Source organism: Dendropsophus ebraccatus, chromosome 6 (assembly GCF_027789765.1).
Source record: "Dendropsophus ebraccatus isolate aDenEbr1 chromosome 6, aDenEbr1.pat, whole genome shotgun sequence".
NCBI classification, from domain to species: domain Eukaryota; kingdom Metazoa; phylum Chordata; class Amphibia; order Anura; family Hylidae; genus Dendropsophus; species Dendropsophus ebraccatus.
The window spans coordinates 128143438-128170085 of record NC_091459.1 but is presented as its reverse complement, the minus strand read 5'-3'; the positions used below and the strand labels follow the sequence as shown (position 1 = coordinate 128170085).

Here is a 26648-nt window from a genome sequence, read left to right as displayed (position 1 = left end):
TCTGTCACTGTATCTGCGAAGTGGTGGCTACTTCTGGTGGCCAACAGACGCCATCGACTCATGATAGGGTCCATCAAGTTCTGCCGAGGTGTCCATTGTTTTGTTGCATGTCAAATATGATGGCGTGTGAAGAAAGCCTCTGATGGAGTGATGAGCAGACCCTAAATCAATGTAACACCCTACTTTTCAGCCCTATAAGCACTCAAATGTAAGCGGTATCTCCTGGGCCCGAGTGCAAATTCTTGATCTGGGCCTTCCAACTATTATACAAGGCAAAAAACAATGACAAAAACTTTAAGTGAACCCACCTAATAGTGATTCATGTGGCAGAGGGAACTTTGCAAAAAGAAAATCCTTGAAGTAGTTGGAAACAACCTCTCTTGGCCTGGAAGATCTGCGAGGAATGAAAATGAAAGGTGGAATCTGATTGGTTGCTAGGGGCAACTAAGACAATTCTACTTTACACCATGTTTGATAAATCTCCTCCACTGTCTTTACTTCAGTCAGCAAAAGCTGCTGACGGGGCCTCTTTCAGGGTGTTGAAGTACATGTAGCTTGCTGTCAAATTAGTGTCAAGTAGATCCAGGTAAGTTGTTTTCAGGACAGTCCCAGTAATACTCAGGCCCAACAAATCCCACAAATGTGGACAGAATTCAGTTCCCACTGTATTCCACATGACCACCAGGACTATATCTTGTCCTTCACTTCCCAAAACTGACCAATCTATAGTCTCCTTTAGATTTGAACACGCCACCATTCCCTCCTATAGGATAATCATGCAGAGCTGCCCGTGTACTAAAGCTGCCCAATGCCTAAACTATATACCACAACGCCTAAACTATATACCACAATGCCTAAACTACATACCACAACGCCTAAACTACATACCACAATGCCTAAACTACATACCACAACGCCTAAACTATATACCACAATGCCTAAACTACATACCACAACGCCTAAACTACATACCACAATACCAAATATACCACAATGCCTAAAGTACATACCACAATGCCTAAACTATATACCATTATGCCTAAAGTACATACCACAATGCCTAAACTATATACCATTATGCCTAAAGTACATACCACAATGCCTAAACTATATACCATTATGCCTAAAGTACAAACCACAATGCCTAAACTATATACCACAATGCCTAAACTACATACCACAATGCCTAAACTATATGCCACAATGCCTAAAATACATACCACAATGCCTAAACTACATACCACAGTGCCTAAACTATATGCCACAATGCCTAAACTACATACAATGCCTAAACTATATACCACAATGCCTAAACTATATACCACAATGCCTAAACTATATGCCACAATGCCTAAACTACATACCATTATGCCTAAAATACATACCACAATGCCTAAACTACATACCACAGTGCCTAAACTATATGCCACAATGCCTAAACTACATACAATGCCTAAACTATATACCACAATGCCTAAACTATATGCCACAATGCCTAATATACCACAACGGCTAAACTACATACCACAATGCCTAAACTATATACCACAACGCTAAACTATATACGACAATACCTAAACTATATACCCCAATGCCTAAACTATATACCACAACGCTTAAACTACATGCCACGTTGCCTACACTATATACCACAACGCTTAAAGTGTCACTGTCGTGATTTTTTTTTTTGCAGAAATCAATAGTCCAGGCGATTTTAAGAAACTTTGTAATTGGGTTTATTATCCGAAAAATGCATTTTTATCATGAAAAAGCAGTTTGAAGCTCTCCCCCCTGTCTTCATTGTTCTCCTATGGAGAGAGCTAAAGAAAAGACCAAAACAGGACAACAAAGAGTTAATCTACAAATCCCTCACCCGTTATCTGTTCTGACCATCACCAGTGACCTGTCTGAGCTCAGATTACAGCTGTCACCCAGCTCCTTGCCTGTAATCCTCTGTTATCTGCTTTCTGCTGCCGGCTAACTCCCTCCTTCCTCCTCCCCCCTCCCCTCTCCCTAGAGCAGACAGGGTACGTCTCCTGCAACAAGTCACAATTTTCAGATTTTTCAGAGTGGATGAAAAAGAGGAAGGAGGGGGGGACCTGGGAAAAGGCTTTTTACATGCAGATAATGGCAGATTTGGCTAATAAACCCAATTACAAAGTTTCTTAAAACTATTGATTTCTGCAAAAAATAAAAATACGACAGTGACTCTTTAAACTACATGCCACGTTGCCTAAACGATAAACCACAATGATAGAGATAAGATAATAGATCAATAGAGATAAGGTAATTGAAGCTACAGGAAATAACACTGTGAGCTCATCCACATGTACAGAGGTGATGGGTACAAACAAGGGGTAGGGTACAATTACTACGACTTCAGGACATGGCTCACACAATGGCATACTTTGAGGCTTATGTTTACCTGTAGTCAGACATTCTTGGAAACATGTCGCTCGGATGTAACATGTAACTCGTGTTATATAACATTATGTTACAACAATGTAGCTGTATGTTTGATTAGGAAAAAAAAGTCAAACAGGAAGTCTTCCCGGTTCTTGTCTTATATATGCACAGTTCAGATCTGGGTAATTTACATTACCTGAGGCTCTCTTCTCCAACATAGAATCCTCTGAGAAGTAACATCTGAATCAGGTAACATACACCAGCACGGCGATGGATATATGTTTGCTTATTTATTATAGGTTATAATCATTATATAGAAGTAGATACATCAGATTTTAACAATAGGTGGCAATAATTTCACCAAAAAATTTCACTAAATTGTTTTTCATCACCAACAGCACACCATGTGGTTAGTCCTGGTATTACAAGATTAAACATAAATCTCTAAATTAGCTTAAATAGTAGATATATTTTAAGACAGCAACACAATGAATAAATCACAGATCGGTTGATTGCTATAATTTTAACATTTTCAGTGACTCTATCTGTGTTCAGACAGTGGGAAGAGTGGAAAGAAATACAGTACATTTATGTAACTGAGATCCTCAAGTCTTTGCTTGGAGTTTAATGAAAAAGTTTAGATTTTTGTAGCTAAATGTCAGATATCATGTGTTCTAAAAGATTTATCTATCTATATACTATTTATCTATCTATCTATCTATCTATCTATCTATCTATCTATTTATCATCTATCTATCTATCTATCTATCTATCTATCTATCTATCTATCAGTATCTATCTATCTATCTATCTCCTATCTATCTATCTATCTATCTATCTATCTATCTATCTATCTATCTATCTATCTATCTCCTATCTATCTATCTATCTATCTATCTATCTCCTATCTATCTATCTATCATCTATCTATCTATCTATCTATCTATCTATCTATCTATCTATTTATCATCTATCTATCTATCTATCTATCTATCTATCTATCTCTCTATCTCCTATCTATCTATCTATCTATCTATCTATCTATCTATCTCCTATCTATCTATCTATCTATCTATCTATCTATCTATCTATCTATCTATTTATCATCTATCTATCTATCTATCTATCTATCTATCTATCTCTCTATCTCCTATCTATCTATCTATCTATCTATCTATCTATCTATCTATCTAGTCAAATAGAATATCAGCATCACCACCAACCAGTTAGTAAGTCCAGTGTCGGACTGGGATACCTGGGGCCCACCAGAGGAAATGATCCTTGGGGCCCACCAATATAGAACCAGTAAGACACGGAATGCTGACCCGCTCCTTTCCTGGATTCATCTGTATCTGTGACAAATCCCTTGTGAATAACATTTTCAGTCTAACTAAAACTCTCAGAATACCCTACATTTATTCAGCTCTCAGGGTATGCTGGGAGTTGTAGTTTCTGAGAGGACAACCTGTGTGCAGAGTCTCCTGGTGGCTGCTATCTGTGGGTGACAACCATCATCCCTGAAGGTTCAGCAATACATCTGTCTACAGCTGCTGTTATCATACGAATGTACTACTGTACTACAACTCCCAGCATATCCTATGGGCTGCAGACTGTCAACTTGGGCCTCAACCGAGCAATAATATATACACACACACACACCAAGACCAACATTACTGACCAAATCCTCTATACTGACCAATATTGCCAATAATACCAGTATACAAGGGGGAAAACATTACCGTCACACCACAACCACTACCAGGGGCGTAACTAGAAATGGCTGGGCCCCATAGCAAACTTTTGATTGCCCCCCCCCCCCCCCCGACTGACCACTAAACGGTCAAGTGAAGTCATGACTACATAACTGCTAGCTCTGGTCAGGTGTGCTTACAGTTAAAGGGACATTTGCAAAACCCAGGAGACCAGCAGGGCCACCCGGTTCTGCAAATGATGATGGCTCAGGGGGCCCAGTGTATTGCAGGAGCAGGCCATGGGGCCCCCTGATGCAGCGGGCCCCATAGCAGCCGCTATGGCTGCTACAGTGGTAGTTACGCCCCTGACCACTACCATCACCACCATATTGTTACTGACCAAATCCTGTATACTAAGACCAATAAAACACAGTACCAGATTACAAGTAACAAATATAACCACCACATACTGACTAACACCACCACATACTGACTAACCCCACGGCTGCTACTGAAGAAAATCCACTGTACACAGATCACTATCACCTCATCCAGTCATATAGAGGTACCCAGCTCTACACAGGCTCTATACACCATACACATCACAGTGCAGTTATATCAGGTGACTCACAGGGGACATCTTCTCTGATCAGAGTTTTTCCCTTTTCATCTTCTTCTCCATCCGCTCTGGGCCGTTATGAGAAATTCTCCGAGCCACAAATCCACAGAATCTGCCAGACAGACATATTAGGCTCCTCACTACGACACCATCCTCATCTCTATACTAACTGCACATCTGTATTGGCCCCTTTACACCCTCATTTAGTGGGTAGGCTGACTTTATGTGATCCCCCCCCCCCGTATTATCCCCCTTATAGATGGCCCCCTTTATTATCTCCCTATAAATTCCGCCCCTGTATTATGCCCCTTATAGATGGTCCCCCCGTATTATCCTCCTTATAGAGGCCCCCTGTATTATGCCCTTTATAGAAGGTCCCCCTTATAGATGCCCCCTGTATTATCACCCTATAGATGGCCCCCCTGTATTATTTCCCTATAGATGCCCCCTGTGTTGTCCTCCTTATAGATGTCCCCCTGTATTATCCCCCTTATAAAGGGTGTCCCCCCTGTGTTATCCCCCTTACAGATGATTCCCTCCTGTATTATCTCCCTTATAGATGGTCCCCCCCCTGTGTTATTCCCCTTATAGATGCCCCCAGGGCCGTTTCTGTGGTCTCTGCCGCCTGAGGCAAACCTCAGGCGGCCGCCCCACACTAGCGACCCCCCCTGCCTCCCCCCCCACCACCACCACCACTCATTCACCACTGTACCCCGCCGGGCTCCCGTCAGCCAGCATCTCCCTTTGCCCTTCAGCCTGTGGTGAGTGTCGGCGAGGGCTGCAGTCGGATCGGTGCGCGCGGGAGCGCCGGGGGGGGGGTATTCCTATAAGGGCTGCATTCCCATGTCGAGGAATGCCTGTAACCGGAGTCTCCCCCGCCCGGACAGCATCTGATAAGATGCTGAGAGCGGGGGAGAACTCTATTGATATGTGCCGCGCTGTAATGACAGCACCACGCGCGGCTGATTCATTACAGCATCGCATGTATCAGTACAGTTCTCCCCCGCTCTCAGCATCTTATCAGATGCTGTCCGGGCGGGGGAGACTCCGGTTACAGGCATTCCTCGACATGGGAATGCAGCCCTTATAGGAATACCCCCCCGCGCGCTCCGATCCGACTGCAGCCCTCGCTGACACTCACCACAGGCTGAAGGGCAAAGGGAGATGCTGGCTGATGGCGCGGGAGCCCGGCGGGGTACAGTGGTGAGCGCTGATGACAGGACAGGCAAGTGGCTGCAGGGCTGCTGTCTGCCGCCCCCTGCAGGAGCGCAGAATCTGCCGCCTGAGGCGGAATACTCATTCCGCCTCATGGCAGAAGCGGGCCTGGATGCCCCCCCATTATCCCCCTTATAGATGTCCGCCTGTTATCCCCTTATAGATGGTTCCCCCGTTATCTCCCTTATAGATGGTCCCCCCTGTGTTATTCCCCTTATAGATGCCCCCCCATTATCCCCCTTATAGATGGTTTCCCCCTGTTATCCCCCTTATAGATGTCCGCCTGTTATCTCCCTTATAGATGGTTCCCCCCTGTTATCCCCCTTATAGATGTCCACCTGTGTTATCCCCCTTATAGATGGTCTCCCCCCTGTTATCCCCCAATAGATGGTCTCCCCCCCTGTTATCCCCCTTATAGATGGTCCCCCCATTATCCCCCTTATAGATGGTTCCCCCCTGTTATCCCCTATATAGATGTCCGTCTGTTATCCCCCTATAGATGGTCTCCCCCCCTGTTATCCCCCTTATAGATGGTTCCCCCCTGTTATCCCCCTTATAGATGGTTTCCCCTGTTATCCCCCTTATAGATGGTCCCCCCGTTATCCCCCTTATAGATGGCCCCCGTTATCCCCCTTATAGATGTTCTCCCCCGTTATCCCCCTTATAGATGGTCTCCTCCCTGTTATCCCCCTTATAGATGGTCTACCCCCCTGTTATCCCCCTTATAGATGGTCTCCCCCCCGTTATCCCCCTTATAGATGGTCTCCCCCCTGTAATCCCCCTTATAGATGGTCTCTCCCCCTGTTATCCCCCTTATAGATGTGCCCCCCTTGTTATTCCCCCCACACATACACACACACACAGTGCAAAGCAGATAAACATAAAAAACCAACTCACCTTACAACACGCTCCCCCTTCGGCTGTCTTCTCCCCCGGCTGCTGCTCAGTTCCTGAGTCCCGACCTGCGCGCATCACTGAACGCAGTGTGTGCCAGGGCTGGTATTTCCGGCATCAGGGAGCGTCTCTAATACATGCTCCCTGTGCCGGAAGTCTCCTCTGTCGGCGCACCCTGTGTTCAGTGATGCGCGCGCCGTCCGGGACACAGGGTACCTTTTGTGACCGCAAGCGAAAAACTGCTTGCGGTCACAAAAGGACGGGAGCAGTGTGGCGGGGGCCCAGTTACAGCATGAGGGGCCGGGGGGGGGCGGAGGAGGTTGCCGGGGCCACCGTCGTCCGGGAGGTTTACTGTCAGGTGACAGCATTGCTAGAGGGGCAGCGCTGTCGGGGGGCCCTGCCGCCCGACAGTGACAGTGTGTTAACTGTGTGTGGGGGGCTGGGGCCCAGTCCGACACTGAGTAAGTCCGAGTGCCAGCAAGAACGTTCCTGACCAAGGATCCAGTTCAGCTATAAGTATAAATCTCCCGCAGCACGTCTTGTAGTGAAAAAATCAACTGTTTTATTTTATCTCATGTAGAAAAACATCAGTGCAGCACAGCAAACAAAATACAGTGGTGCCTTGGATTACGAGCATAATTCGTTCCGGGACTGTGCTTGTAATCCAAATCTACTCTTAAACCAAAGCAAATTTTCCCCTAAGAAATCATAGAAATGCAGACAATTGGTTCCACACCCCAAAAATAATGATTTATTATTCTGAATAACATGTAGAACAGATGAAACAAACATTCAGAAACAGCAGAATATGTGATATTATAAGTTACTGTACAGTAATGGAGAGGATGGGAAACACAAAGGCTGACAGAGACTGCAGGGAACAGGAAGGAATGAGCAGGACAGATGTAGGCTCAGTATAGCAGCACTCTCTGTCCGGGGAGAGAGGGGTTACAGCTATGGTGAGATTACCCCCACAGTCCTGTCCCCTGATGTAAGCCCCAGCCTGAAGTGGATCTGCTATGATTTGGAAGGTGAGGGAGACTTCCTGGGTCAGAGTACAGTGCTGTAGACCCCGCTATGCAGACCATGCCCCTCCCCCACTCCCCCTCCCACCCTGCACAGGGAGCTCTTAAACCAAAGCAATGCTCTTAAACCAAGTCACAATTTTGAAAAACTGAGCTCTTAAACCAAAACGCTCTCAATTCAAGTTACTCTTAAACCAAGGTAGCACTGTATTTGCTTGAAAAAGGCGGTGGAGATTGCCAAAATGACGCATCATACCTCTATTTTGTTTGCTGTGCTGCACTGTTTTTCTATGTGAGATGAAATAAAACAGTTGATTTTTTCACTACAGGACGTGCTGCGGGAAATTTGTACATCTATCTATCTATCTCCTATCTATCTATCTATCTATCTATCTATCTATCTATCTATCTATCTATCTCCTATCTATCTATTTATCTATCTCCTATCTATCTCCTATCTATCTATCTATCTTCTATCTATCTATCTATTTATCTATCTATCTATCTATCTATCTATCTATCTCCTATCTATCTATCTATCTATCTATCTTCTATCTATCTATCTATCTATCTATCTATCTATCTATCTCCTATCTATCTATCTATCTATCTATCTATCTATCTATCTCCTATCTATCTATCTATCTATCTATCTATCTATCTATCTATCTATCTATCTCCTATCTATCTATCTATCTATCTATCTCCTATCTATCTATCTATCTATCTATCTCCTATCTATCTATCTATATATCTCCTATCTATCTATCTATCTATCTATCTATCTATCTATCTATCTATCTTCTATCTATCTATCTATCTATCTATCTATCTATCTATCTATCTATCTCCTATCTATCTCCTATCTCCTATCTATCTATCTATCTATCTATCTATCTATCTATCTCCTATCTATCTATCTATCTATCTATCTATCTATCTATCTATCTATCTATCTATCTCTACCAGACTACATAGCTGTAACAAATAATTATTATGTATTCCAGTACAATGAGCCCCCTAGTATGTTACATGGGTGCCCATTGCCTTTAATAGCCTCTAAGTGTCTAATGAGCCAAATTGAAATGTTCTTTTACAGAGACATGACTTTGGGCCTTGCTAAGCTCCTGATGCTGGCCATAATACAGGTGTGTATGGCACAAATATCTACACAAATGGACAAAATGTATATGCTGATCTCTAATAACTAGCTGTGTAATGTGCTCGCAGGGGGAAATCCTTGTCATCTACTCCTTCCCTAACCATGGTGGTGAAAACATTGCTTTGATTTCCATCTCCAATGACACAGAGGAGATCCCAAGTCCAGTGAGTATTTCTGAACCTGATGCTAAATGATCACAGTAAAGAGGCTGTTACTTGTATTATCACTTGGTAGACGACTAAAGGGTTGTGGTTTTGTTGCGGGGTAGAGGAGGAGAAGGGCTCCTGCTTAAGTCAGATGCCTTACAGACAGACAGAGTTTTGGATTGTTAAAACATAGGCGGAAATGAGTGGGTATAGAAGAGTTCCTTAACCCTTTGAGAACCAAGCCCAAAATGACCCAGTGGACCGCGCAAATTTTCATTTTTGCGTTTTCGTTTTTCCCTCCTCCCCTTCTAAGAGCTCTAGCACTTTCAGTTTTCTATCTACAGGGACATGTAAGGGTGTTTTTTACAGGAATAGTTGCGCTTTGTAATGGCGTCTTTCATTCTACCATAACATGTATGATGGAACCTCAAAATTATTATTTATGAAGATATGGTGAAACTGATGAAAACTGGAGATATTGTAAAAAAAAGAATGCAATATGGTAACGTTTGGGGGGTTCCTGTGTCTACGTAATGCACTATACGGTAAAATAGACAAGATACCATTATTCTATAGGTCAGCCTGAACACAACCACATGCAGGTTTACACAGATTCTCTAATGATATATATATTTTTAATGAAATCCTTTTTTGGGGCAATTGATTATTAATAAAATAGGCCTATTGTGACGCTCAGTGAGCACATCGCCGATCGGACCGCATGGAGGCAGGTGAGAGACCTCTGGTGATCCGTTACAACAATCAGGACCCCCACAGTCACACTGAGGGGCTGCCGATCGGTAAGTGACAGGGGACTCCCCCTGTCACTTACACTTAAACGCAGCGGTCACGCTACGATCACGTCGTTTAAGGGGTTAATGACACGCTGCAGCCTGTCATTAACGTTGAGGTGCCGGCTGCTCACTTCAGCCAGCCCCCACCTCCTATGAAGCGTGCTCCGCTCCGGATCAAAAATAATAATAAATGTGCTGTACAATCAAAAATTGCATGGACAAGGTATCCTTAAAGTGTACCTGTCGTTTAATTTATTTTTTGTAGAAATCAATAGTACAGGCGATTTTAAGAAACTTTGTAACTGGGTTTATTAGCCAAAAAATGCTTTTTTATCATGAAAAAGCAGTTTGAAGCTTTTCCCCCTGTCTTCCATCATTGTGTATGGAGAGGGGAGGGGTGGAGGGAGATGAGGCACCAAAACAGGACAACAAAGAGTTAATTTACAGCTGCATCACTATCTCCTCTGAAGTCAGCACTGACCTCTCTGACCTCTGAATAGAAGCTTTCACACAGCTCCTGCGCGTTTGCGGAAAGTCTTTTTAAGTGCAGATAATGACATATTTGCCTAATAATCCCAATTACAAAGTTTCTTAAAATTGCCTGTTCTATTGATTTCTGCAAAAAAAAAAAAATGACAGTGACACTTTAAAGAGAAACTATTAGCAGGTTAGACTGTTACCTTCATCCACGGCACAGCTCAAGGATGCTAGAATTCCCACTGATTCTGCCAATGGTAAAGTTATAGGCAAGTGTCACAACACTATTCTGTTGCCCGAATGATTGATATATCGGCACCCTGTCGGAATTGCGTGGCGACACATCGCTGCACTGATCGACAAAGGACCAATTCACTCCTATGGAATGATCGGGTAATTTCCTGAGTTTTCACTCGGACTGAAAAGCGTGCTTTGCTGCAATTTTGATTCCAAGTGTAGCACAGTACATCAAGACTTGGGAAGGGGTTGTGCCGATGTGCTGTGCTTCTCCATGTTCACCCATATTATGGATGGGATTGCCATTCCTAAGCAAGATATCACAGCTTCCACAGTGGTGATGTAACCGTACACTGAATAATTTTAGCATAAAGTGGACAACCCCTTTAAAAATCTTGTATATCCAAGTCTGGTTTTTCACCTTTCCCTTATTTTACAGATGACAGCATTTTTGCCATTAGATGGCGCTAACATTGTCAGTGTGAAGAAAAGAAGGTCTATATGGAAACGATCGACAAATGGAAGAGGTTATCAAATGGATAGTCATTATGTTGACCAAATGGTGGGTATTGTACCTGTTTGCTATTTTTGACCATGCTCAAGTCTGATTGTTTGCTATTTGATTACCGGTGGCTGAAGAAGCTGGATGCAGCCCTAGAGAGTGCTGGAAAACATGAATACAGTCTGTGGCCTATAGCTGTATTCATGTTTTCCAGGACTTCTGAGGACCAAATCCAACTTTTTCAGCCACCGGTAATCAAATGCCGAACAATCGGATTCAAGCATGTTAATTTTGCACGCATCCCTAAAAGTCATACACGTACATTGTTGTGACTTTAACATAAAAACTTAACTTAACTTAAAAACAGCTCGAAATTACCTAGATGCAATAAGGCTATGTTCAAGATGTTCTAAGGGTATGCTTTCGGACATATTTTAAGAAGGGAAACCTTTGTTTTTTACATTTTTTTAATTGGGGAAAATGTTTTTCTTTTATATATATATATATATATATATATATATAAATATTCTTAATTTTTTTTTACTTTTTATATTATTTTTACTCTATAGAAAACCAACTTCAAGTGATTATGATCGTCCAAATAATGAACATTATTTACAACCATTTTTTGAAAAAAAGAAAAAAAAAATTCCTGAAGGTCAAAATAGGCTGCTCTTGCTATCGTTATGACATGTGAAAGGTTTTGATCATTCCTGGTCTGAGTATTCAGATCCCTACCATTTGGGAGAACGAGCGAGGAGAAGATGCGCTGCAGCACAGTCCACTCTCGGCTCTGAGTCGGACCTATAATGGAACTCTTTGGAGCCCGACTGGAGGACATGCTGCAGCGCGGTCTTCTCCCCGCTCATTCTCCCAATCGGTACAGGTCTGAACACCGATTAAAACCTTTGACATATCCAGGAGAGGCCATTGCTAGTGTGGGAATGCTAGAGTAGGGCCATGTTTCTGAGGACACCTTAATGTTTAGACATGGTACAGTCTGATCAAATGTTTTGCTAAAATTAAAAAATTTTAATATCTATAGAGCAGATTTTTATCATGTGTATGCCGTAGGGAGTATGCACGATAAGCACTTGCACAAGCAGTTTGCTGTTGCACTTTTTTGCTTTTTGCATTTCCCTGTGACATGTCAAAAGTATTTTGTAACGGCAGTGACACTTTAAGGTTGTGTTCACACATAGAGATCTTGTATTTTTAAATGTTTTTTTTTTTTGCAGCATTTTAACCGTCATTGCACAATTTATGACAAAGTAGCGGCAAAATCACTCCCAAGCTATGTTAAACAAAAATGCCACGTGTGAACACAGAGTAATTGGGTAAAGAAAATAATTAACGTTGTCTATTCACAATCTTTCAGGAAGGGAAGACAATTGCAGATGTGTCAACCGATCTTCCAGAGATCCAGAATGAGATAGTTGAGGGTCACAATAAGTATAGAAGAGAAACTGATCCGCCTGCAGCCAATATGCTAAAGTTGGTAAGTACTGTAAATTATGGAAATAAAGATAGATTAAAGGGGTAGTGCGGCAGTAAAAAATTATTCACAGAATAACACACATTACAAAGTTATACAACTTTGTAATGTATGTTATGTCTGTGAATGGCCCCCTTCCCCGTGTCCCACCACCCCTACCCGTGTACCCGAAAATGTAGTACTTTATCAGCCGCTGAGCCGCGATTGGCCGAGCACAGTTATGCTCAGCCAATCGCGGCTGAGCAGCTGATGACGCGGCCGGCACTCGGGAAGATCGAAGGTGTTCGGGCCGGCCGGCCGAAGATGACGTTTGGCACAAGATGGCGGACGCGTGTCGGCACTGATCAGGTATGTATAATGCACTACACTTCCGGGTACACGGGTGGGGGTGGGGGGACACGGGGAAGGGGGCCATTCACAGACATAACATACATTACAAAGTTGTATAACTTTGTAATGTGTGTTATTCTGTAAATAATTTTTTACCGCCGCACTACCCCTTTAATACCTATAGCTTCAAACACTTGAGATGACTTTACTCACTCACCAATGTCGGACGCCATCTGCAGAAACCATTCTCAGTTGCATCTCCTAACAGGAGATGGGCATTCAAAAGTGGGCATATACCTTCAATAACGTTCAGCCATGTGATTGTTCGGCCAATAGGTATTGCTCCTGTCCTCCTCAAACATATGAATGTGTGGCATGACCGAATGTTCCTGCGTCCTCTAGGGGAGGGGTAATCCTTAGCTAGATTGCTGTTGTGGTGGCTTATTGCTCCCATCATGCCCGACCCTTCTCTCCTTTGACTTGATCTGCCTGTATAGAGCTAGAAGGCCCCCATATACCTTACTCTCTCAGCCCAACAGTGGTTTTAGAGGACTGCGGTATAAGGGCATCTTGAAGTGATATTGTCACCCCCTTTCCATAGGAGTTTTCACTGCCATTTTTAAGCTTCTATTCTGAACATTTCATATCTGACTGTATAAAGGATTTATTGGTGCACTCTCTGGTCAAAAGTGTATGTAATGGTTGGTGGACCTTGACACCTGGGCCATCAGGCCCCACTTCCTGTCTACGTCAGCGTCGTATTCCTACCCCCTCCATGACATCATCGGAATGGGCTGATCTGGAGGTCTAGTCCCTGCCCCCTCAATGACATCATCGGTAGCAAGCCTATATGGGGACCAATTTCCAACCCCCATGAGATGTCATTGAAGGGGCAAGGCTAGGCCTCCAGATCGGCCCATTCTAATGATGTCATGGAAGGGGTGGGGACTACGATGTAGGTGGGGTGATGGGGAATGGCACTGTCCACCAACGATAACATGCATATTCGACTGGAGAGAGTGCCAAGAAATCCTTTATACAGTAAGATATGAAATGTCAAGAATATAAGCTTAAGAATGGTGCTTCCTGAAAGTAGGAAATGTTCTTCTTGGCCAGATGGGAACCCGAGCGCTATAAGGTTATAACAATGTATACCATTCACTACCATGTATACCATTCTCTATTCACAGAAGTGGAACGCGGAAGCTGCAAAAACAGCTCTAAAATGGGCCTTACAATGCCAACTGGGACACAGTCCTCAAAGTAACAGAAAAATAACGTGTAAGTTCTAATAAGGCTTGGGATTGTAAGGCTGTTTATATTGACGGAAGCAAATAATGATCATGGTCATTATTTGCGGCCATCAGTATAAACAGACGGACACTTATTCCTGCTTTAATCTCGTAAGGGAAGTGACAATTTCTGGCCACGAAGTTGTTGTTTTTTTACTTAGATCTTGTCACAGTGAAACTATAAAACTCCACAATACACAATGTCATATGTGGCCAAAACATCATCATCAACCAATATATGTCTGCCCTATAACTCTCCACTGTACTACAGGAACACGGAGCCCCTCTGAATTATTACATGAGATACTTACCTCACCTGGTCCCACACAGCTCCTGTCCTCTTCCAGTGCTTGTCTCTTCTCCATGTTGTCAAGATGAGGAGTTTGATCAGGACCTGCCAGCTTAACCAATCACTCACTGAGATGGCTCACCACTAAGACCAGTGATTGGCTGAGAGGGCAGGAACCAAAATGACTCCTCATCTCGAAAACATGGAGAAGAGACAAGCAGAATTTGACCAGAAGTTTCTGAAACAGAAGACGGGGGAACTGGGATAGCGAAGTGTGTATTTTTATGATATCCACAGCAAAACAGCAAAAAAGTTGCAGTTCCTTACTTTTAATAACCCACAAAGTGGGCGTGAAGTCTGATTTCTATGTGTCTCAGATGGGAATAGCCCTTTAAAGTCTGTTTGCAACCTAAAATATTCAAGAACTGCAAATCCCTACTGGGGAAGCTCAATTATTAGCATTGTTGGTGTAAAGTAGCATAGTAGTAGTAGTAGTAGTATGTATGTGTGTGTGTGTGTGTGTGTGTGTGTCAGTATACACACACACACACACACATACACACGTATATATTTATTTATTTTTATTGGAAGGGCTATAGCTTCTATTAGTTGCCTAACATAGACCAGTTTGTTCTCTGGTGTAATTGATAATGTGGCTATAAAAGAGGAAACAGAGTGGTAATAGATTACAGGATTTTATTTGTAATTTTTGCAAATTTTGTACGTTTTTTCCTCAATTAAGGCTGGGTTCACACTATGTTTTTGCAATCAGTGTTTGTCCATCCATTTTTGCAAAACGTTTTTGATCTTCTTTTATTTATAATGGAAGTCAATGGAAAAACGGATCATAACAGATGCAACCAAATGCATTAGTTTTTCTATCCATTTTTTTTTTATCCGTTTTAAAAAACGGATTGAAAAAGCGTAGCGTGAAACCAGCTATATTCTTCCCTTAACTGAAATATCCTTTTTTTTTCTAGATTTCAATTGCGGTGAAAACATATTTTACTTTAATTATTTAGTCCCTTGGACTGCCGTGATACTTGCTTGGTTCAGTGAATATATAGACTTTCTATATGGAGTTGGGGCCACATCGAATGTTGAGATTGGCCACTACACACAAGTAAGTGTCCTCGTGAGGTTTACCGCCACTGGACATTAGGAGTGACAGTAAATGTTTTCTATAGTATCTATGTGCCTTTTCATAGTCTCAATGTTTTGACTAATACTCCCTAAACCTAGTCAGAATTATGACCCAAAAAGAGTGGCCTTAGTCACAGATGTATCCCACTCTAATTTTTCAGAGGAACCACAGCTAGGTGTTATATTTACGGTGAAAATAGATTGATAATCCTTTACGCAAACCTAAAAGAGACTACCATGCAAGCATAGCAGAAAAATATCAATCCAATCAAACAAAGTATGGCACTAATGCATTACCACCATACAAAGATACTTAGCCATTCAATGCATTTCAGTTACGTATCATCAGGGGAGCAGGATGATGCACTATATGTCGGTCCTAATTGTCATTGGTCATTCTACAAAAGGGACCTATGATGCAGCCAATCACATGTACATAATAGGCAAAGATCGACCAGCCGTAGACAGCGCATAGGGCAGTCACCAGCTAATAACAGGAACTGGGCTTGGTATAGGCAATGGGTCTACTGCCCAAGCATTAGGATAGTTTGAGATGGCACTCCGATAGAGAGGTGATGCTTTTGGCAGGCAAATTTGAAGCAGTTGTAAAGATTTCCCAGCTCTCTCCAAATAGATTCTACAATTTATTCACATTCTAATATGGAGGTCATGGACACAAAGAGATTTGCTGCAGAGACCAACATAACGTTGCCCCTTTATCTGACTGTTGATTTTCATCCAATGTTTGTAATATATTTCAGATAATTTGGGCAAAGTCCTATTGGATTGGGTGTGCTGCGGCTGAATGCAAAAATGGCCCCTCGAAATATGTCTTCGTATGCCATTATGGGCCAGCGTAAGTATAAATGGTGCAGTGGGTCTCATAGTCTACATAGTCCTGTATCCGACTCTAAACTCTAAAACTAATTTAGTGAAGAATTAAGGTTTCCAATTGAGGGGATTTGGTGCCGTTCTGATACCAAACCGGTTTGGCTTTGGGCCATGCGGGAGTGAAGTCTTAGCAATCTCTAGGTTTTCATCCTTTATCTAGCTCAAGGATGCAGAGGCTGGACCAGATGGCTCCATAAGTATGGTCCCAGTGTGGGTAGTGCCTAAACCTGGTCCTTGGGTGCCATTTCAAAGCACTGAGGGCTCATGCAGGAACGAGTAGTGCGAGAAACAGGCACGGGCCAGGATACACAGAATAGCTGATACAGAAATACACCTTCACTCAAGACAAGGAACAAAAGAAATCCACAATGCTCAGACAAGAAGGAATGGTAGAAAAGCATTAAATCGAAGTTGGAGAATCAGAATAAGGAACAATAAATCCAAGAAAGCAGGCACCCTAGAGAGCAAAAAAGGAATTGCACTGGTGGTTAGAAGCACAGAGCACAGGCAGGGAGGAGACGATGGGGACAGACCCACCACCATGGGCAGCATGGAAAAAGTGGGTAGGAACAGGACCAACCAACCTCTTTCTTCTAACTATGCTCTTGTGTAACTATTAAATTGAGCCGACATCTTACTTTTTTTTAAATTCCCACTAAAGAGGAAACAAAGGAGGAAGAAGTTACCCCTATAAAAAAGGAAAGCCTTGCGGAGACTGCCCAAACAATTGTGACAACAAGCTCTGCAGTAAGTTCCTGACAAATGACTTTTATGCTTTTTTCTGGTTTACTATTTATTAACCCCTTCAAGACAGAACCCTTTGATGCACAAAAGTCCGGGTCAAATTAATGCTACGTTCCTCCTTGCCTTCTAAGAGCCATAGTGATTTTATCTTTCCACCTACACGGCTGGTTGGGGTGTCATTTTTGCGCCATGATCTCTCATTTTTATTAATATCATATTGGTGTAACAGAAAAATTTTGATTGCTTTTTATTTTTATTTTTGTGTGATATATAATTTAATAAAATCAGCAATCCTGGTGCATTTTTTCCACCCTGTTTACGTCGTTCACCGTACGGGAACAATAATGGTATATTCTAATAGATCGGACAATTCCGCACGCTACGATATGTAATATGTTTATTTATTTATATTTTCATTTTTATAATGAGCAAGGGGGTGTTTTAAATTTCATGGGGGGGGGGGTTATACGGTTTTTTTTAATACTTGTATAAAACTTTTTTTATTACACTTTTATCACTGTAAAAGATGCAATCATTAGATTGCATATACTGATCTATGCTATGCCATAGCATAAATCTGTGTTATCGGCGATCTATGTATAGAGCCTGCCTGAGAGCAGACTCTATCCATGGATCGACGAACCGACAGGACGGAGGTAAGGAGCTTCCCCCCACCTGTCAGCACATGGGATCAGGACCCCCACAGCCCGATCAATGAGTGGCAGATGCTTGATCTGTCACTGAGCACCTTAAATACTGTGATCACTGTAGATCACGGCATTTAAGGGGTTAATGAGAGTCAGCTGCGGGATCGCAGCTGACTCAAATTACCTCCGGCCCCGGACTCAGTGATGTGAGTGGGATCGCTCTCCCTCCAGCGCTCCCACTCACATCAATAACCCTGTCAGTCAGGAGCGTATATGTACAGATTGCTGACGTGAAGGGGTTAACAATTAGAGATCACTCATCTACAGCACAATCACTGGGTCTCGGCACATAGACACACACAGTGTATACACTAAGGGCACATCTATCATTGTCTTTGCGCCATTACTTCGGTATTTAGAGTTTTTCTGCAAGGCGTACATTTTTTTTTTCCAAGGGCATTTGCACTATTTTTAACCAATTTGAAATTTTTTTAATTTTTACGCTCAGAGGGGGCATGGTTTCATGTTTGCTACTTTATTATCTAGATTTATTATGTGCAATTTTTATTTTTTGCACAAAGAAGTTTTCCACTTCTATCCTACTAGCAATACCTGAGAGTTACCTAACCCAGGTGGTATAAAGCTCAGTGGACCACCTGTATCGGGACATTACACTATTACAGATGACATGTGAGGGAGAAGCAGTTACTGATGCACTGGCATTGCTGACTAGCTGCCATAACTGAGGCGCACATTTTTCTTCCATAGTGTTTGCTTCAGGATATATTGTTCTGATTGTTAGAGGGGGTCTATGATATTCGTATACCCCATAAGAGGACCGCCCATGTATTATTTGTCAATAGAATATAAATGATCTTTTTCTTTCTTTTCTGCAGCAAATCCTTGTCCACGTCAAGACTACTTTACTAACTGCCCAGACCACTCAGGTAGCTGTACCAGTGATCCAACTATGATGACTGAGAATTGTCCTGCTAGCTGCCAGTGCACAAAGGGAGAGATCTATTAAGTGCTGCTCCACTATTACCATCCAAGGAGATTGCCTCCCTGCCACCTAAGTTGATTACATTGCTATTATTTTATTACTAATTTATGCATCCCTGTCATTATAAAGAGAAAAAAAATAGGAATGTTCAGACCGCCACCGATCTCCAGGGAGAAGAGTGCAGCAGAGCGCTTCTCTCTCTCTGTCTTGCTGTACTATCTCTCTTGCTGTATGACACGAGCTCCATTATAAGTCTATGGTGCTCATCCCGTGCAGTAAAACACAGATCACACAGAGCAGGGAGAGAAGTGTTCAGCTGTAATCTTCTCTCTAGAGATCAGTGGAGAGAACATGTCTCTGTGAACACTTTAACAATCAAGTAGTGATGAGCGAATACTGTTCGATCGAATAGATATTCGATCGAATAGTGAGATATTCGAATATTCGATATTCGTACGAATGTCCTGCACATATTCGATAAATATTCGATAAGCGTTCAAATCCCCCAGCTTCCGGTTTCACCCTCCAAATGGTCAAATAGATGTTTTTCACTAATTGAATACTTGTTCCCATAGACTTTAATGGGATCGAATATTCGATCGAATATTCGCGGGATATTCGTAGGAATATCGAATATTCGAATATCTCACTATTCGCTCATCATTACAATCAAGGAGGCAAAAATAATTTTATTATCCCTGGATGATTGTGATGGTCGGCATAACCAATATGTATCCACTTGTGGAATAAAATGAGTTTTTAATCAAACTCTAAAACTCTGTTTTATTTTTTTAATGTCATCAGGTAAAGGGTGTGAAGGGTTTTGTAAAAGTGGTGTACTTATCAGCTGATGTATGTCCTGCAGGAAGTGGTGTATTCTTTCCATCCTGATAGTGCTCTCTGCTGCCACCTCTGTCCATGTCAGTAACAAATTCCCATAGAAAACCTCTCCTATTCTACAAAATTATACCTGGTGCTATATTAGACTAAACCCCACTATGCCGCAATGTATTATGCTAAAGTATACTATACTACACCACACTACATACATATATATATATATATATATATATATATATATATAGTGGTACCTTGGTTTAAGAGTAACTTGGATTGAGTGTGTTTTGCAAGAAGAGCTCACAGTTTTTCAAAATTGTGACTTGGTATAAGAGCATTGCTTTGGTTTAAGAGCTCCCTGTACTGGATGAAAGGGGGAGTGGGGGAGGGGCATGGTCTGCAAAGCGGGGTCTACAGCCCTGTACTCTGACCCAGAAAGTCTCCCTCACCTTCCAAATCATAGCAGATCCACTTCAGGCTGGGGCTTGTATCAGGAGAGCGGACTGTAACCCCTCTCTCCCCGGACAGAGAGCGCTGCATGTATGTGCCCACATATAATCTTCTCATTCCTTCATGCTCCCTGCAGTCTCTGTCGATCCTTGTGTTTCCCATCCTCTCCATTACAGCTATAATGTGTCTGAACTCACACTCAGCTATACACACTGCTGCTATAATGTGCCTGCACTCACACTCAGCTATACACACTGCTGTATAGAAAGGCTTCTGTCACTGTCCTCCTGCACAGCTCTGTGATTCTCACTCCCTGTTTGGCCCATGCTGAACACACCCCCTTCCCCATTGCTGTCATGTGACCACACAGACCCTGCTTCTCTATTCTACCCTGTTGCACTACGCTACTGTATTATGGGGATCTGCAGTTCCATCCTGTATCTACAAACTGCTGCTGTGTTATCAGGCTTATGCAGTTACTATACATTATACTCCACATGCTGATTGCTATACTGTACAGTAACTTATAATATCACATATCCAACAGTTTCTCATTGTTTGTTTCATCTGTTCTACATGTTATTCAGAATAACAAAAAAAAAATCATTATATTTGGGGTGTGAAACTAATTGTCTGCATCTCAGTGATTTCTTATGGGAAAATTTGCTTTGGTTTAGGAGTGGATTTGGACTACAAGCGCAGTTCCCAAATGAATTATGCTCATAATACAAGGCACCACTTGTGTATATATACATAATGCACCATATACATAACTGCACTGTACTACACAAGACTACATTAAATAACAGCCTTCATAATTCTAGAATGTAATACTCTACTGTCACACTACTACCTATAGTTCACCACCAACTATATACAGTATAATATATATATATATATATATATATATATATATATATATATATATATATATATATATCAGTACATTATACAGACGTGTTTGGATGTATAACAATAAAAGCTGCAGACAACAATGTACAGATGAGAACAGAAATTTGAGTTTGTAAAATGCAGCGGTGATCTTGGCGCCTTTGATTCCACTTGTGTTCTAGGGAGATAAGCTCAGACTGGCAGCTTTTATCTCTCGTGTCCAAAGGCGGCACAGGGGTAGTCTAGATCAGTAAGCAGCTTCTTCCTTAATAAAGGGCCATATACACTTTCGGACACTTGGACACTGAATGTCTCCATTCCCTGATGGCCAGCAGAGATCTTTGATGGTGAATGGAAACACAAAGCATATAAAATATTTTTTTTTTGTTATTTTTAACCTATGTGTGTCTTCTTTTAAAGGGGTTATCCAGCGTGGGGGCTATTTTTAAATCTGGCCGGGGAGGAGGTGGCTGAAAGAAAAGACGTCCACTCACCTCCCCGGTTCCGCATTGCGGCGCTCCAGTGCCCGGTTCCCGGGCGCTTCCGGGTGTCTGATGTCGCCCGAGACGTGATGTCTCAGGTCCGCTCAACCACTCAGTGAAGAAGGCGGGATACAAACATAGCCTTACAGTTTACTTTGTGATTTGATGCATGCATGTGTAACTAATAACATTCTCTTATGCTGCGTTTACATGGAACGATAATTCGCCCGATTGTATGATTAACGAATTTAAAGTAATGATTCTTTTTTTTAAAACGAAGAGCGTTTATGCCATAGGCATAGCATTGATCAGTGTTATCGGCGCTCTGCTCATTGAGCCTGCCTGTGCAGACTCAGTGAGCAGATCGCCGATCGGACCGCACGGAGGCAGGTGAGAGACCTCCGGCGGTCCGTTTTAACGATCGGGACCCCTGCAGTCAATCTGCGGGGGTCCCGATCGGTAAGTGACAGGGGACTCCCCCTGTCACTTACACTTAAACGCCAAGGTCGCGGCGTTTAAGGGGTTACTGGCACACTGCAGCGCGATCGCTGCAGCCTGTCATTAGCGGTGAGGTGCCGGCTGCTCACTGCAGCCGGCCCCCACCTCCTATGAAGGTACGCCCACGGTCGTCTGGGCACGGACTTCCAGGGCGTACCTGTACGCCCTAGGTCGTGTCTAGGGCTAACCACCGGTATCCCGCTGCCCCCAGCCCTGGCCTGCAGCATACATTACCTGCTCGGCACCGCGGCTGTGTGAGGCTCCCAGCTCCCCTTGCTGGCGTGCACATAGGGGCGGACACAGACTGCAAAAGGCCCCTGTGCAAAAAATGTGTTTGGGCCCCATAACCCATTGGATTCTCCCCCTTTCTGCCTTGAAGGCGCACACATACAGTATGTACGCCTGGGTATCTGGTACATGTGTACTGGTTTCTTGGGAAGGCCCTACAGCACAGATGCCAGAGCCCACTATAGGACTGTACTGCAGTCTGTGCAGGCCCCAGTGTGGGACTGGGGTACCTGTGGCCACCAATAGAACTGATCATGGGGGCACCCAAATAAAGAACCCATCAGAAGCGACATGCAGACCTTGTCCCATCTTGGACTGATGTATCTGTGACCACAGCTGCCTGAATAAAAATAACTACAACTCTCAGAAGGCTTTACGCTTATGAAGTTCTCAGAGAATGCTGGGAGTTGTAGTTTCAGAGGGGACAACCTCTTGAGTTGTCTGCTCATTTGATTTCAAATCCCAGCACAACTTAAGGACTTCAGACTGCAGTAAGTGCTGGGAGTTGTAGTGTTTGCAACTGTTGTACTTGGAGGGTCCTGGGTGCATTGTACACTGGATGCTGTGTGGAAGATGAGAGTGTGGAACTGACCCCAGAACAGCACTAATAGGGGATAGAATAAAAGGGGCCCTTAATCACTGTTGGGGCACAGGTGATATACATGTACTGTACGTGGCTGAACAGGTGGGGTACATGTACTGTATGTGACTGCACAGGTGGGGTACATGTACTGTATGTGGCTGCACAGGTGGGATACATGTACTGTATGTGGCTGTGGCTCTCTCTCCTCTCCTCCTCAAACAAGGTATGCCGGACAGTGGAGTACAGGAGGGGGTGTCATCACATGCTCTCTCTACTTTCCTCCTCATACAAAGTATGCCATACAGTGGAGTCAGGGCCGGTTTAAGACTAAATGTGGCCCTGGGCAAAGTTGAAGGTGGGGCCCCAAATGCTGAAATATTGTAGCAGCAATTTAAGGTCCCCATACATTTTACACTTTTGTTGCTGGTACGTGCTGCTCGTGGTGGGTTCGGCTGTCAGTTTAAGGTGTATGGGGCTGTCTGGACAGTCTGACAGATGACATCAGTGGACATAGGGGTTTAGGCTTGATGGAAAATCAACATCCAACCTCTTTGTTCTCAGAGAGACAAGCCACCATCAGATCTGTGTGACTATGGCTTACCCCTCCTATAGAGGACACAGGAACACTCAGCTGTGCCGAACATTCCTGTGTATGGAGAGGATGGGGCCGGATGGGAGAAGGATTGTTCAGCCAGCAGTCACTGAAAGTGTACGGCCAATTTAAGGGCCGTATTACACGGCCTGATATTCCGAAGTGAGCGCCAATCTGGTAGAATGGAGCTTGCTTACAGAGCCTACTACATGGCTCAATTATCGTGCAGCAAAGGCTGTATATATATATATATATATATATATATATATATATATATATATTCAGTGATGTCTGTGCAGCCCTTGCTGTATATAATAAATAATAAAGATATATACTACCTGATCACGTTCCCCGGTGTCCTCAGGCCATGTCTGTGATATATGCTACCTGATCATCAGCCAATGATTTTTGAACTTGCCAAAAGACAATGATTAGTTGATGACTGTTGTCTGTTGACTGTTGTCTATACACAGAGCGATATCGGCCGGATTAGGACAATTTTCGCTTGGTGTATTAGGGCTCTTAGTCACAGTCAGTCAGTTCAGAAGGTTACATGCCGGGACCGACGCTACAGGCCAGGACCGACGCTACAGGCCAGGACCGACGCACATGTCAGGACCCCCGCTACAGGCCAGGACCGACGCACATGTCAGGACCCCCGCTACAGGCCAGGACCGACGCACATGTCAGGACCCCCGCTACAGGCCAGGACCGACGCACATGTCAGGACCCCCGCTACAGGCCAGGACCGACGCACATGTCAGGACCCCCGCTACAGGCCAGGACCGACGCACATGTCAGGACCCCCGCTACAGGCCAGGACTGCTGTTACTGTTGCAAACACAAAAATGATTTATATGCATTGTTTTAAAAAATAAAATAAAAAAATCATTATATCAGAACCAAATATTACCTCCATACCGTTATTGATGAAAACATACTATGTATAGGCCAATATTACCGCCATAGAGAGACCACCGCATAATGACACCATATACAGACCAATATTAGCACCACACCATGACCACCACATATTGACTCTATATACACCATATACAGACCAATATTACTGCCATAGACTGACCACCATATAATGACTCTATATACACTATATGCAGAGCAATATTACCACAATACAGTGACCACCATATAATGACTCTATATACACTATATACAGAGCAATATTACCGCAATAGATTGATCACAGCATAATGATACCATATACAGACTAATATTACTGCCTTAGACTGACGACCGTATAATGACTTTATATACACTATATACAGACCAATATTATGTGGCGGTCACTCTATGGCGGTAATATTGGTCTGTATAGAGTGTGTATGTAGGGTCATTATGTGGTGGTAACCCTATGGCGGTAATATTGGTCTGTATATAGAGTCATTATGTGGCGGTCACTCTATGGGGGTAATATTGGTCTGTATATAGAGTCATTATGTGGTGGTCACTCTATGGCGGTACAATTGGTCTGTATATAGTGTATGTAGGGTCATTATATAGTGGTCAGTCTATGGTGGTAATATTGGTCTGTATATAGTGTATGTAGGGTCATTATATAGTGGTCAGTCTATGGCGGTAATATTGGTCTGTATATATTGTATATATAGAGTTATTATATGGTGGTCACCAGTGGCGTCGCTAGGCTTAATCATTCGGGGCCCAAGCCCCGAATGATTTTAGCCTAGCCCCGAAAGTCTTTTTGATCCCGCCAGCGCCGAAATAACAGCAGCCGGGGTCTGTGATAGATCACTATCAGAGGCCCCAGGCTGCTGTTACTTCAGCGCTGGCGGGCCGCGGGAGCGGGATCGGCCGGCATCACTTCCGGACACCTCGTGACGTCACCCGGCTCTTCATTGGACGGAGGGCCGCAGTGGACGCTGCACGCTCTGGCCCGCCTGCACTCCAGGGACGTCACAGCCGGCTGTAGCGGGGCCAAGCTTCTCCCCCGCCGCGCTCCTCCACCTCAGGCTGCAGCTCGGGGTGAGTATTGTAACCCCAGGGGGGGTTACTGTGCGTGTTGGGAGGGGGGGCTGGCAGTGTAGTGTGTGTGTGTGTGTGTGTGATATCAGGTGGGGGAGTGTGTGGGGAATAGTATTGGAACCCGGGGGGGCGGGGGGCTGGCAGTGTGTGGGGATGGTGACCAGATAGTACTCTGTGTGTGTATGGGGGGATCAGATGGGGGTAGTAGTGTGTGTATGGGGGGTTAGATGGGGGTAGTAGTGTGTGTATGGGGGGCTCAGATAGGGGGTAGTAGTGTGTGTATGGGGGGGGGTTAGATGGGGGTAGTAGTGTGTGTATGGGGAGGTCAGATGGGGGTAGTAGTGTGTGTATGGGGAGGTCAGATGGGGGTAGTAGTGTGTGTATGGGGGGGGTTAGATGGGGGTAGTAGTGTGTGTATGGGGGGCTCAGATAGGGGGTAGTAGTGTGTGTATGGGGGGGGGGGTTAGATGGGGGTAGTAGTGTGTGTATGGGGGGGGGTTAGATGGGGGTAGTAGTGTGTGTATGGGGAGGTCAGATGGGGGTAGTAGTGTGTGTATGGGGGCTCAGATGGGGGTAGTAGTGTGTGTATGGGGGCTCAGATGGGGGTAGTAGTGTGTGTATGGGGGGCTCAGATGGGGGTAGTAGTGTGTGTATGGGGAGGTCAGATGGGGGTAGTAGTGTGTGTATGGGGGGCTCAGATGGGGGTAGTAGTGTGTGTATGGGGAGGTCAGATGGGGGTAGTAGTGTGTGTATGGGGTGGTCAGATGGGGGGAAGTAGTGTGTGTATGGGGAGGTCAAATGGGGATAGTAGTGTGTGTATGGGGGGCTCAGATGGGGGTAGTAGTGTGTGTATGGGGGGCTCAGATGGGGGTAGTAGTGTGTGTATGGGGGGCTCAGATGGGGGTAGTATGTAGGGGGGGGGTCAGGTGGGGTGTGTGTAGGGGGCAGGTTTATTGTAGGCAGAGGGGGGAACTTTATTACTATGGTGGGTACAGTAGGTGCTATATTACTATATAGAGGGCAC

General features: G+C 43.8%; 1 protein-coding gene across 2 annotated transcripts; it reads left to right on the top strand.

Moving 5' to 3' along the window:
- Positions 1–509: 509 nt before the first annotated feature.
- LOC138795080 (cysteine-rich venom protein-like) lies at positions 510–19770 on the top strand. 2 transcript variants are annotated; one of them, XM_069974034.1, is made up of 10 exons: positions 510–586; positions 8950–8998; positions 9081–9176; positions 11106–11228; positions 12547–12666; positions 14184–14274; positions 15555–15697; positions 16479–16573; positions 17270–17355; positions 18896–19770. In XM_069974034.1, exons 2-10 carry the CDS (start codon positions 8954–8956, stop codon positions 19024–19026), a joined length of 930 nt encoding a protein of 309 aa, XP_069830135.1. In that variant the 5' UTR covers positions 510–586; positions 8950–8953; the 3' UTR covers positions 19027–19770. The 2 variants fall into 2 exon arrangements, with proteins under 2 accessions (XP_069830135.1, XP_069830134.1); XM_069974033.1 differs by lacking the exon at positions 510–586 and adding an exon at positions 2582–2655.
- Positions 19771–26648: the final 6878 nt, after the last annotated feature.

Bases quoted from the DNA above. Each gene is read 5' to 3' on its own strand.
- LOC138795080 (XM_069974034.1), top strand. From the start codon at position 8,954: ATGACTTTGGGCCTTGCTAAGCTCCTGATGCTGGCCATAATACAG. The intron at 8,999-9,080 runs GTGTGTATGGCA...ATGTGCTCGCAG, and splicing joins TGATGCTGGCCATAATACAG to GGGGAAATCCTTGTCATCTA. The intron at 17,356-18,895 runs GTAAGTTCCTGA...TCTTTTCTGCAG, and splicing joins TTGTGACAACAAGCTCTGCA to CAAATCCTTGTCCACGTCAA.